This window comes from Falco punctatus, assembly GCF_963210335.1.
Source record: "Falco punctatus genome assembly, chromosome: 1".
Taxonomy (NCBI): domain Eukaryota; kingdom Metazoa; phylum Chordata; class Aves; order Falconiformes; family Falconidae; genus Falco; species Falco punctatus.
The window spans coordinates 15,102,862-15,115,839 of NC_137580.1; the positions used below are offsets into that span (position 1 = coordinate 15,102,862).

A 12,978-nucleotide genomic window follows, 5' to 3' on the forward strand; every position below is an offset into this window, starting at 1 on the left:
GTAAACAATATGATAAGGTCAGCTAGAGAAGGCTGCAAGACCACGAACAGTGCTCTCATCTGCAGGCGCGTTCCCATACATTTTGAAAGGTACCATTGCCCCTGGCCACCCAGCAGCCTCGGCATGAAGATGCACTGAAGGGATGAAGAATTCACATTCCACACGCAATGTTCATTTTGAAATCTGAGTACCTGCCTCTGCATCCCAAGCACCACTCGTCTGATAGAGCTTTGATTTATAACAGGTAAGTACTGAAGCCAGTCTTTTGCTTTAAAAGAGAAGATCCCTTCTTCAGTAAGGAAATGAAAAAGGTTGCTTTCTTTCATAACACACAAGTGCTGTCACTGCAGCCACAGTGACTGATACACCGGAGGTTACACGTGAGGTAATGCAAACTAGCCAGCACCTCCAAATTGGGCTTACGAATGCTCTAGATCAAACAGGCTTCTGATTGTTCTTCAAAGGCTTGTAAAATCCCTGTGCCCTAAGAACTCTCGACTACATTTTACCTGACTGCTTTTACCCTCTGCTTCTGGTGGAAGTGGAAATACTGACACCTCCTCCAGTACAGCAGCGTGAAAGGCAACTCTAATTAAGCAGCGTTAATGAAAGCACCACTGTTTCCACAAGCGGTGCAACAGTGACTAGAAACGTATTTACTTTTACAGTCTCCGATTATTTCCGCTACTGAAGCTGGCTTCTGAAGAGTTACAGCTTAGCACCGCACCGACAGTAAAGGCCACAACTCAAACCATTCCCATTTCCTCGGGATGCAACGAGGATATTGTTCTTACCCTTTTAGTGGGTGGTCGGTTCAAGTCTTTTTGGAGCTGGCAATAAACCCCGGCTCGGTAACTTCGGCAGCGCTGCAGGCCTCCCTCTGCACGCAGGGCGATCGGGGCAGTGCCGGGGGCCGGAGCTCAGCTACCGCCTGCTCCCAGCTGGCAGCGCCGGGCTCGGCCCACCTGGCTGCTGGGCATCTCCCAGGATGGCGACCGCAGGTCAGGACTGCCACGTCCGTGTCACCCAGACTGCTGTACGACATGACAGCTCTTCTGCCGGCAAGCGGATCAGCTGTTAGCTGTAACACTTCACCACTTCAGTCATTAATTATGAAGCTTTCTCTCATCGCTATCCTGCAGAGTCTGCTGCCTTTAAACATTTTCAAGGCTACACCGGTCTTTGTAATGCCGGGATTTTTACTTAATCAATCTTTGCATTTGTATGCTGCATTAAGCACCTCTGAGAAATAGGAGTATTAATTAAACATCATTTTCTGTTATTAGGGTTGGGGTTTCCATAAAATGGACTTTTTCACCCATATTGTTCTTCATAATTAAAAAAATGAAGCCTTTAATGAAGTCCCTGAAGTTAATACAGTAACAGTGACCTTCGAGCACTTGCAGAATTTTTAAAGCAAAAAGAATTTATTTTAGTTTGGCAATCTCATCGTGCCCTCGTAATTCCAGAAACCGTAAGAGCTGTCTGATTTGCAAGGGTGCACATCTCTGTGCTCAGTTAGTTTTCTGACTCCAGAAAGCCCACAGTCACTTCTCTATCAAGAGCATCTTTGTGATTAAGCCTACTGATACAGCAATTAAGACAGCAGGAGGGTAACAACACAATGCTGAGTAATTTCTTCCTATTATTAGCTACAGCTATTACTGTCAGAAACCTCAGTGTTCTCATACAAAAATGACACTCCAAAAACTTTTCTCTGTCCCTTTCAGGAATGGGCGTCTGCCTGTTCCCTACACAACACGGCGCAGGTGTCTGCTGGGAGGAGGCAACCTTGCAGCTCTACGTGATGCAACTGCGCAGCCTTGGTGACTACCTGCCCCGAGCCAGGCTCCCTGGAAAGACAAGCTGCTGCCCATCAGCTGAGCAGCGACGTTCTGCCTCTTGCTTTCAAAACCTGCACATTTCAAACCACACAGGAGTCAGGAGCCTGTGGCTTTGCTCAGGTAAGAAGCAGCAGCTGAGGCCAGCCAGCCTCCTTCCCCGGGGCAGCAGGGTCCTGGGTGAGTCTGGGATTATTGCAGCCTCCTGCTTTTCCCCCTTCACGCAGTGCATACAAAGCTCCTGTTTCACAACTGGTAAGGTTAAGGAAAACCATTGCCAACCACGTCTTGACTATTCCCTAACCACTGTACTCCCCCTTTTGCTCCTGGTTCTACGAAAATCCCATGATGTAAATTATTTATTACTCTGAGGGCTCAGAATGTAGATTATTCCGCCCTAGGATGGCTCACAAGCTGATTCTCAGGGGTACAGATGTCACTTGGTGCCACAGTGGCTAATTCCTAGCTGCTTATGAAATCCTGAACTCTAACCCAAAGAGTAAAACCTACCACAAACACAGGGGAAACAAGGTAAGACCAAGGGATGAAGCCTCTGATTACACCTATGCAGTGTTATTTACCTCATGCTAGCAACAAGTAAAATTCGTATGAAATACATATGGATTAGGCACTAACAGTATCTGACCACAGCGAACGTGGAACCTAGTTCTGCCCAGACAGGTGCATTTATCTGATGTCGGCACTGCACTCCTATCACCAGGTTTTCTTCATAAACATGCGCATATTGAAACCACAGCACTTGACACTTGGACATGACATGGAGGAACCTCAGTTGAACTCATTTTGCACGCCTGGAGGGTGCATGCAAATGCACAGTATCACGCATCACGAAGCATCCTCAGCCCTTGGCCAGGGTCAGTTTTGAGCCGAGTCTCCCTCGCTCTTCTGTTGACTTCTAGCGGGGTTTGCCCTACTCCAACAGCTACTTATTAATGTGAAGGAGAAGAGATCGAACCACCACAGACCGAGCAAGACAACTCAGGGAGCTGGGAATCAATTTCTCACTCGACAGATGCACATTAGCTGCTGTGACACACACCCACGCACACGCTTACATCACTGCTGCTTCCGCAGGGGCCACACCGGGAGCAGGGACTGGATCTAGCCGCTGAGTAAACAGAAAATGCCTACTCTGAGAATTCAGGCACTGGGCTCCAGACAGTTCCCGAGCTATGGGACACAACTTTGGCAGATCAGCAGCGGGAGTAAGTGCACCCAAAGGTGCTGGCAACAGCTGAGGGGCTCATCTGCAGCTTCGTATTTGCAGGATTAAGCACCTGCAGAGGCGCATCTGCATCCAGCGCAGCGTGCCTTGCAAACCCGCCCCGCGAGGATCTGTGCCCTTCCTCCCACTGTCTGCTTTGTCAGTGAGTGTAATCCTGGCACACTCAGCCTATGGAAAGATCCACCTCAGCTATAAAGTATTCCCTTCAGGAACCATAAAAAATTAATTATTCAGCAGCATGAGCCTTAAAGAATTTATTTTTGTTTGGCAGAAAATATCAACAAGCAAATGACAGTGCACTGCTCTGCCTTGCCAAGCCAAGGGGAAGGTTCACATTAGGGTTTAATGTCATGGCACCGAAACAAAAGCCCTCAACTCAAAATCTGTTTAGGATCAGCCAGATTGAAACCAAATTCAGCTTTTGTTCTGCAAACCGCCTAACCATACACCACACTCTCTGTACGAAATGAGGCTTGCCATGCAAGACACAACCCCTCCTGCCAAAGCCAACAGGAGATGCTGAGGAGGATCCAAATGAAGTTTTTGATACCATGTGTGGTACATCTGTTTGCAATGTTCCTGCATGCCGTTTGTCTGATCACATAGTGCACTTCACCTACATCCAAGCGCTGCATGTGCGTCTCTCCCTGAAATGCCCACGGCCATTCACGGGCACAAGCCTGGAAACCTGTGTGTCCTGGATAGCGTAGCAAGGACAACCCACCTCTCTATGGTTCTCAACGTGTAACACCGCTTCATGAACCGATGTGCGCAGGCCAGCCACAACAGTAGAAATACAATCCCTCCAAGGAGGGAATACATTGCTGCCCTCAGCGCTCCCAGAAGATACCCACACTGGCGTCCATCCACACAAGCAAGGCTGAGCCACAGCACAACAGCAAGTCAACAGCAACAACCTACTCCTCCCTGTCATCTTGTGCCGAGGGAGAGGACGGGTGCACAGTGCAACCAGACGGATGCTGCCAGCCAGCGCCTGCTGTAGCAGCAGCCTCTACTTCCATGCAGCATCACGCAAAGAAAGCATTTCGGCGCGTGGCAGCACTCATGCGAACTGCTCAGCCGCCTGCAGGCATGCTCCTAAAGCTGAGCACAGGTGTGTGCATACACGTGCGTGAAACCATGTTTATCTTGTCTGCTTGGGATGGGTTTCGATCTCTTATTTTTCGGTTCTGCTTTTGGTGCTTTGAGGCTTTATGGATCGTTAAATAAAGTTGCTGATTTTTTCAAATATTTAAGTGCCTACCTGGCTGCCTTGAAAATTTCTTTTTTCCTCACCTCGGCACTTTTCTACCTGCACATATGTTCCGTGCGTGGATGAATGATTTAGTATACTGAGCACTGTAAAACCATCTCGTTTGGGTTTTTTTCTTCCTCATGTTATGTAAGCCAAGCAAACTGTAATTTGATATTCTCGTGCCCTTTATTTCGCATAGTCCTCAGAAAGACTACTTAGAAATGAGGTCGATGAAAACAAGTGTGAAGGTGCAAAGAAGCAGTATTTTTTTTATTGTTTATCGCTACACTCAGGTAAAACGAACTCCACAAATGATGAGATGCATTTGCTTTGCTCTGATGGAAAAGCTGGAGGCAGCAGAAGAGCTGAATAAGCACAAATTCTGCACCAGTCCCTCTGGGCTTGCGCTGCAAATGCCAATGCTGTGGCTACAGCAGCATGCAAACACGGGGCCTCAGCTCCAGCTAGACTGCTCAGCACCAAATGTATTCTGATCCTCTAAAACTATAATGGAGTTAAATTCAAAATACATAGGTGACAGCTGAAAAAGTGCTCCTCCTATACTAAGGAATCAAGCAGAAAATTTGCATTTACATTGACAGAACGGAGAAATTCTGCACCAACAGGCAGTGGGGGAGAGAAGAGCAATTCTCACTTCTCATTAATAACATCACCACTCTAAATTTATTACAATGGATTCTGAAAACAAAAAAGCAAAAAATCAGTTTTAAAGAAAAAAAAAATAAAAAAGTGCCTTTGTTGAACAAGTTTCCAATACCATCTCTGAAAGGAAGCACTGTTGTGCAGACAACTGGCCTTTTTAACGGAGAATGCTGACAATGGGACTTTCTTTAAAAAGTCCTTTGTAAGAAAGTGCTCTATTAAAGCAAAAGTCATGTAAAAATAGCTTAATTAAAAATTAAATAAAATGCAAGAGCAGTCTGCTTCCTCTGGTTAGTTCAGCTCCCAATGGTTAATGCTGTGTTTTGGAAAATGTCTGTAGGACATGGTAGCATTCTCAGTAAGTGCGAGTCTGTCATCCAGTTACCTTAACCACACAAACACAGCCATTTAAATAACAAATCATAGACACTGCCTATTCTGAAGAGGATTAGAGAACTCCATAAACGCAGGGGGTTTGTTATGCTGCCCCGAGGTTCAGATGTGAATAACTCGCAAATGATTTTACGACCCACCCCCTTTCTTTCCACTAAAACACTACAACTTCCTTTGCTGGCACCGAGCAAGTGAAACCCGATCGCTGAAGAATGAGCTATTACTGCAGTACTAATAATACTCTCCCTGCCTCCCACTAAGACTTGCAATGTTTTAATGAACAACAGAACAATATTTGAAAAATAGTTCCATATGTACGTTCTGTAAACAGACCTCAGGCTCTTCTACAGATTTGACCTGAAGTGCACTGTACTGTACTGTCTCTACAGAACGGAAATTTAAGTTGAGCACAAAGAAGTACATTTATATGCAGGCTCCGAAAGCAAGCGCTGGAGGTTCTTCATGCAGTGAAGTTACTCCCCTGCCCACCCAGAATGGAGTATGACAGTTTTCTCCTTTGCTGCAGTTTTAGTGGGAGGTGATCAGCGTGTGCTGCTGGGCTTCAGCCTCTGCTCACGGGACCCCTCCTCTCCTGGACCCAAATGTGACTAATGGGTGCTGTTGTCGGTCCCAAGCATCGCCCATCGCTTGCTGCACCGTGATGCAGCTTCAGAGAGGACAAGGGGCTGGTGCCCGGGGCACGGGGGAAAACCCCTCAGCTCGAGGAGATCGTTACAGCTCAGTCACTGGCTTCCTCTGTGAGGACTCCGGGCTCCGTTATGGAGAGTGTGGAGATCCACCCCCACTGCTGCTCAAAGCAGCTGGACAGGTCAGTCTCTGCACTTAACCATGTTACTGGCTAAAACCAGGTCGCTCCCATCTCAGCATCTCAACATTACGGATACCCCCTCTGAAAACACAAGCTCGTTCCGTGCACTAGGCACCTGCCACAAGCCTACAGAGTCACTCTGGGCTGAGCCACCAACAGCCTGGGTGTTTTGGGACTGAACTTTTGGTTTCCCATGTCATTCATCATGCATGTAAAACAAATACCTTGCACTGGAGTAAGACAGTGTGGTTCTAGCAAGAACCTAACAATACGGCAAATCTTGTATTTGAAAAGCTCAAGTAAACTTTCTGACACCCAAGATAGCTCCAAGGTCTTAATACATCTTTTAAAGTCATCGTTACTACAACCCCAGCTGTAAAAGATCACCAAATTAATTCAACATTTAGTAACACAACAGGCACACTAGATGCCCAACACACGAATCCAGCACCTCTCACTGAGAAGCGACCCACGGGATGCTCTGCATGGTGCACTTGTGCTGTGCCTCACTTCAGGTCACAGCTAACACCACTTCTGAAGAGCCTCTGACCCCACCAATAGCTCCACTGACCTGAAGTGAAACATTGGAGGAACACAGTGCCGTCTAACATAGGAGAAGGTAGCAGGACCCAGCCCTTAATAACATATTTTCTTATTTTACTTGGCAGTTGTCCTTAAATTCATCTAGCAACTTCTCTCAGATGTTCCTTTAAAAAGAATTTCATTTTTTTCCTCCCTGTTAGTTAACACAATTAAAGACTAGTAGTTTACCTTAATGGAGAGATTTTTGCTTAACTTGTCTGCACTCCCTGAGGAGTTATACTTACATCATGCATGGAGTCAAGAAGTTTAGTCAGTTGGTAGAATCTCTGCCAGCTTTGCCCAGAGTTACTTGGACATTTAGTTACCATCTTCTTTAGTTCTTTAATGTAATTTGCCCTCATTTCTTCAAATGCAGCTTGGCTTTTGAGACCATCCTTGGGAACTGTCATTGAAAAGACAGTCTTACATTAATATTAACTGTATTGCTTATTTTTTTGATGTGCATACTTAAAAAGTTACACTAGTTAATGGATGAAAGAATTAAACTTCTAGCAAAGTCCATAATTTTACAGACATTGGTAAGCAATCAACAACATCATACAGATTTTCAAGTGATTCAAGCATCCTCTCCAGATCTGTGATTGCAGAAGTTGTGGCAGAGGACAAGATAACATCTCAGAAATACGACACATGCTAACCTCATGCTGAAACTGTTTTTAATACAACTTAACAAAAAAAAAAAAAAAAAAAAAAAAAGGCAGATGGATCAAGGGTATTTTTTTTAGAAGTTGAAAAGATGATTTATCGTTCCTGAATGATTCTCCACACTTGCCAGAGAAGGGGAAGGTACAGAATTACAGCTGTTATGTGCAGAAATGCTAGACCAAGCGACATGTTTTTATGCCATCACATAACATCTAAAATGTCTTTGAACATTAGTAAGCATCTGCGTAACACCTAGAACAAACAGAGACATTATTCTGCATGAAACAGACTATTTTCCAAACAGGCATCCTGACCCAGTGTTTGACCACGACATACAGTTGCAATTATTTCTAGTGCCCTACCAAATCTCCCATCTGCCATAGGGATCGTTTAACGAATGGGCTGAAAGCGGAGTTTTCTGATAGTTTTTACTGGGACTGGTATCAGCAAGGCTAATTACAAAAGCAAATACCCTGTTCCTTTACACACTGCAAGCGCCCTTGCACTCCAGCAGGTTCTGCCCCAAATAGGAATGGCTTATAGGGTCAGATCTCTAGGAAAACCCCAAAGAGGTTATTAACAACATTACACAAAATGTTCTGGTGTTTCAATACCTGGATCAGTTGAATACTGCTTAACCACCAAATATTTTTCTGCTCTGCATCTTTAAAATGCTATTCCTCAGAAGGAAAATAAAATACTACACTGTACAGGAGTGAGTTTATTTTCTAAGCAAGCCAGAAAGCTATGCCAGAGTAAGCTAAATGGGAAGTTACTTATTAAAAAAGGAAAGAAAAAAACCAGGCAATCTTCCAATTTAGCTCACCCTGACTTAACATCTTCACAAAAATTGTTTTGTTCATCCATTCCCTTTCTCTTTGCCTGGGAACTACCTTCTATCCCACTGAAATCACATCATAAGCATGTAACAACCACCCAAATGGCTCCAGAGTAGAAGCTTTAAGAAAAAGCACCAGTATCTTCTCTGACCAGTATCTACTACAGCAATTTAGCAATGAAAGACAAGGAGGAGCTCTACTACTACATGCACAGCAAGGACTGTTATCAAGTGCTGGAAGGGGGCACAAGGAGAAATCTTTAGAAAAAGCCTAGGAAGTAGCTCACCAACCTGCCTAACACTCAGTAAATATTATACAGTTATATTAGATAAATGTAGTATTTGATTTTTAAATTCTAGATGCCAAATCTCTCAGTCAGCTGACAGACAGAAGAAACTGTGTGGAACAGATGTACAAATTCAGTTCAAGCTGAATGAATATAGAGACACCAATCAAGATGAGCAAAGCCATCAGAGCACACTGTGGCCCTTGCACAAAAGACATGGGCTTTACAGTTCCTTTAATATTTACAGGCCTGTATTCCTACATGCTACTTAAAGGCTGTCAGAGCCACTCTTTCTTCATCTGCTGCTAGGTATTTTACTGTTCTGTCTGAAAATTATTATACCATCACCCCAGCCAGATTTTTAAGAAAGAAAGAAAGACCACAAATAAAGAGAACTCAAGCAAAACATGAAATTTTGGAGGTTTGCCCAGTGTTTCTGATTTTACTTATTAAATGCTGCAATGCTTTTGGCAAACTCCCAAAATCTATGGTCTGTGGAAAGCAAGAAAACAATTGAGTTGTAATGTGTGGTTTCTTCCACATGTAAGTGGAGTGAAACTTCCTTGATGTGGTCATCATGAAAGTTTCAGAATAACTTGTACTCTGCACATCACACGATTCAATAAAAAAATTTAAGTGAAAACAAACCTGAAGTTTTCTGTCATAAGGTTGTATCAAAGTGCAATCATTCAAAACCAGAGTTGCCGCCCTTCACATGACACTTTCTGGGTTTTATCACTGCCTTCATTTCCATTTCTCTCTCCTCTCTCCCTCTCTCCCATAAATACCCCGATTCTCCCCAAACAAACAATTTTTAGTAGGCTTTCTAGTGACCGTGGTGTGTGTTTCAAAGGGACCCGGCTAGCTTAAGTTAATTGGCCAGGCTGATCTCGCCTAACAGATTCTCACAATAAGTCATTAGTTAACACTCTCAAGAGGGCACAATAATAAACACCCAGTTTAAAGAAATTCTGCTGTGTTTTCAGAATGCCCTTAGGCTCTTTTTCTAAAGATTCTCCACTTTAGGGCTGATTAAAAAACAGCAGTGCCAGATCTCCAATCCAGACACTCTCTCTAGAACATTTTGGGAGCTAGACCCCACCCCCACCCCAAGCACATCCATGTTAAGCACTACTAGCTGCTTCTGGAAAGACCATGAGTGACCACTTTCAAAAAAAGCCCATTTACCCCCTGCGGGGCTACCCCAGAGCATAGCAGCTCTCCACAGTCCCAGTTTCACCAGCAGACCATGTCCCCAAGCCCTCAGGTGAGTGGGACCTAGTGGTCAGACCCTGTGGGCTGGGATACAAAGCGCTCCCCAACCGGTGCTGTCTCTCCCCATGCCAGGGAGCTGGGACAGCTTCAACGGGAGGGAGGGAGACCATTGAGGCCAAAAAACTTCCAGCCCCAGGAGTTTTCTGTTAACAGATGGGAGATGCTCTGTGCAGCACGAGCCCAGGCAGCCCCCGGCCCCAGCAACCTCGGGTGTGCGTCCTGCTGCCGACAGCTTGCAAGCGAAAGCCAGAATAAACGCAGCAGCAATTGTACTGGAATGGGAATTTGCAGTCTTTTCAGTAAGATAACATCAAGAGATCTACTAATTACTGCACAGTGCTCTAACAAACACCAAGATGTAATTTTGTATCTTAAGAAAAATCAAAGCATGACCCTCGAGAGAAAAATAAAGCATGCTAAACTTTCAGAGACCTGTGAAAGGGCTTACCATTCTCAATTCACTTGGCATTGGAAAACTGCACATTTAGCAGTACAGGCAACGTACATCTTTTGATCTTGAAGGTGACATCAAGTCACCCAAACCTGTGGCTTTGAGTGCTGAGTGGGGATTTCTCCCCAGTCCCCACAACTGTTGTGCTTCCTTGGCACGCCTGGCCAACTCGAGGGGTTCCCGTAGAGAGAGGGGGGGCAAAGCCCCTTGTCCAGCCACTCCTGTCCTTCCAATGCCCATGACACATTCAAACTGCAAAGACACTTCCCGTGCAAATGAGGAGTGAGATCTGCAGATAAAACCTAAGACATAAAACCAGCCTTATTCCTGCAGCCTTGCTGGAAACAGTTTGGCTCTTTTGTCACATCAGTTAAAATCACTGCACCTCTTTGTGAACTGGAATATTTTCAAGTATTCCCATGTAACCGTGAATCTAGCTTACCTGTGCTTAACAGCAGCAAAACTTTCATTATAGTGTACTCCTCAAAGCTAAGCTGCAAGCGAACAAACTGCAGACTGATCTGGTGCATCCCCTGGCACAGTTCAAACATAGCAGACTGGCGCATCCGTTCCCTGCAAAGAGAAAGAAACAAAATATAGAGGATAAATTCAGGAGAGCACCAACATGCATGGGGCAGCCCATGCACGAGAAAAGCAAGGTGTGACCTGGAAACAGAACACTGATCGTGCAGAGGTCGTAAGATACGCCGCAGCTGCAAAGTTCAGGTTCAGTAAGGAAGCTGGGGACTTCAGAGATGAAGCTGGAGGCCTGCCTGGTCCCTGTGCTCCTGGTCTGGCAGAAAAACTCACTGCCTGAGAGCTTTGGGGGACCTGAGCATCACCTTGCTCAACTCATACACCATCCTCAATGGATGGCTGAGTTCACTTCGCTATTGGCAGACCACAGGCAGCATTAACAACCACCCCCCCTAAAAGGAATAGAAACAAATGCAATCTGAATTTTATACACTGACAATGTTAATGACCTGGTAAAAATGTTTTAAATTGTGTTTGAATTGTCAGCATTTGTTCAGCTCTGCCCTGGACTGATGGCAATGAGCCTGCTGAAGGGGTCAGAACTGGTGCAATAGGGAACCTACACCCATTGCACGCATGTTTGAGATCATACGTCCCCCATCAGCTGATGTACAGGCAGAAACAAGTTTCAGAAGTGTCTGGTGCAAAGATGAGCTGGGGGAAAGGACAGCAAAGGAGGACTGAGAGCCTCACACCTGCAGCCTGCACCACGCTGCATGCCCTGGCCCCAGCCCAGCGGCCTCCAAGGCTGCCAGCAGCCACGGGCAACAGGAAAACCCATGGCAAAAAGCTCCGCTGCCCACTGCACACGGTCGAGTCCGCAAGCCAGCAAGGCCCTGGGATCAGGGATTTCTGACATGCCAGCAGACATCTTGACTCTTCTCATCCTGAACAACACAGTCCCGAAAAAATACAGCTGGCAGGTTTGGAAAATGGGGAAGTGGGTTAACAAAAATAAAATAAAATAAAATGCATGACTTCATGTTACTGTGTTTATGTCTACAGAGGAGTCTGAAGTTAAGAAGCAATTGGGATGACCACTGCCTCAGCCAGCAGCACTCAGGCATCCTTCACAAGTAACCTCCATTTCAAAATCTCTGATCACTGCTTTTCCTGAAAATCCAACAGGTCTAGCTCCACAGATGAAAGTGTAGGAACAACAAAGAGAAATGATTTTCCAGTCACTGAAGTTCTTGTTAATAGGCTACACTGGACTTCCCACAGGGAATTCTTAGTCTAACTGTTGCAATGCTGTCTTACTTATACACCAAAATATTCAGAAATTCTGTATGTTTTTTCCAGAAATAATAATCTAATATTATGTGGGATAGAGGAGTATATAATAAAACTATCTCATTCATTAATACAGATTTTTGCCTGTTACATCGTAAAATAATGATACATGACTTGTATCTAATTTACTCTTCTTTTTCTTTAAATATACTTTGAAATATTTAGCTTCAGATCCTATCTCTCTTCTTCGAGGCAATGCCAGGCTAAGCTATCCTGCACAAGTTTCAGGCAGCATTAGTTAGGATTTTGATATACTTCTAAAGCAGCTATCCCAAACCACAATAGCTACAGCATAGAGCCACTGAGAATTGCCCGTCTCGTTTTGAAACTGTATGTGGGTATTTAGACAAGGCGCTATAATTGTTTCGTGACCGCTACTTTTTTTTTTAATTGCTCAACAATAATTGTCTATATTTCTTCAAACATTTTTTCACGTAATTGGGGAATTGGATGAAGTTCAGCTAATTATTTTAACCAAGCAACTGCCTTTTCAAATATACAAATTGGCTGGTGAAAGAGAAGAATCATACTGTGTGCAAACAAAGACTGACGTAATTTTCCTGGTGTTTTATTTCACTACTGCCAGAGCAGATTTTATTTTCCTCCTTAATACTAATAAAGCAGACTCCCCATTGTTATATGGGCTCTGCACTTTTCCCCCACTCCACCCTCTTCTCAAGACTAAGAACTTCCAGCTTTTTTTTTTTTTTTTTTAATTTAATAGTGGTAGTAATGCCATGTTTGTTTATTTTTATTATGCATAATGGACTGCAGGGAAGAAAAGAAATAGAAGAAAACAGTTCTTGAATGCTTTTGGACAGT

The 12,978-nt window shown here is 44.5% G+C and overlaps 2 protein-coding genes across 6 annotated transcripts in view; one reads left to right on the plus strand and one right to left on the minus strand.

Moving 5' to 3' along the window:
• Nucleotides 1-3,805, plus strand: part of ARHGAP10 (Rho GTPase activating protein 10) — a 172,800-nt gene extending 168,995 nt beyond the window's left edge. Inside the window, exons 24-25 of one of the 2 annotated variants that reach the window (XR_013925737.1) lie at nt 1,731-1,964; nt 2,563-3,805. The gene's annotated coding sequence lies outside the window, so the exon portion shown is untranslated. Of the gene's footprint in view, nt 1-1,730 lie in introns of both variants that reach the window. The other variant, XR_013925736.1, reaches the window with a different exon arrangement.
• The window catches only part of NR3C2 (nuclear receptor subfamily 3 group C member 2), a 214,271-nt gene that overhangs the window by 6,929 nt on the left and 194,364 nt on the right, over nt 1-12,978 (minus strand). For 3 of the 4 annotated variants that reach the window (XM_080373728.1, XM_080373727.1, XM_080373726.1), the window contains 2 exons: nt 10,769-10,899; nt 7,055-7,212 (listed from right to left, as the gene is read on the minus strand). In XM_080373728.1, coding sequence (XP_080229854.1) covers nt 7,055-7,212; nt 10,769-10,899 — 289 coding nt within the window. The remainder of the gene's footprint in view (nt 1-7,054; nt 7,213-10,768; nt 10,900-12,978) is intronic. The other variant, XM_080373729.1, reaches the window with a different exon arrangement.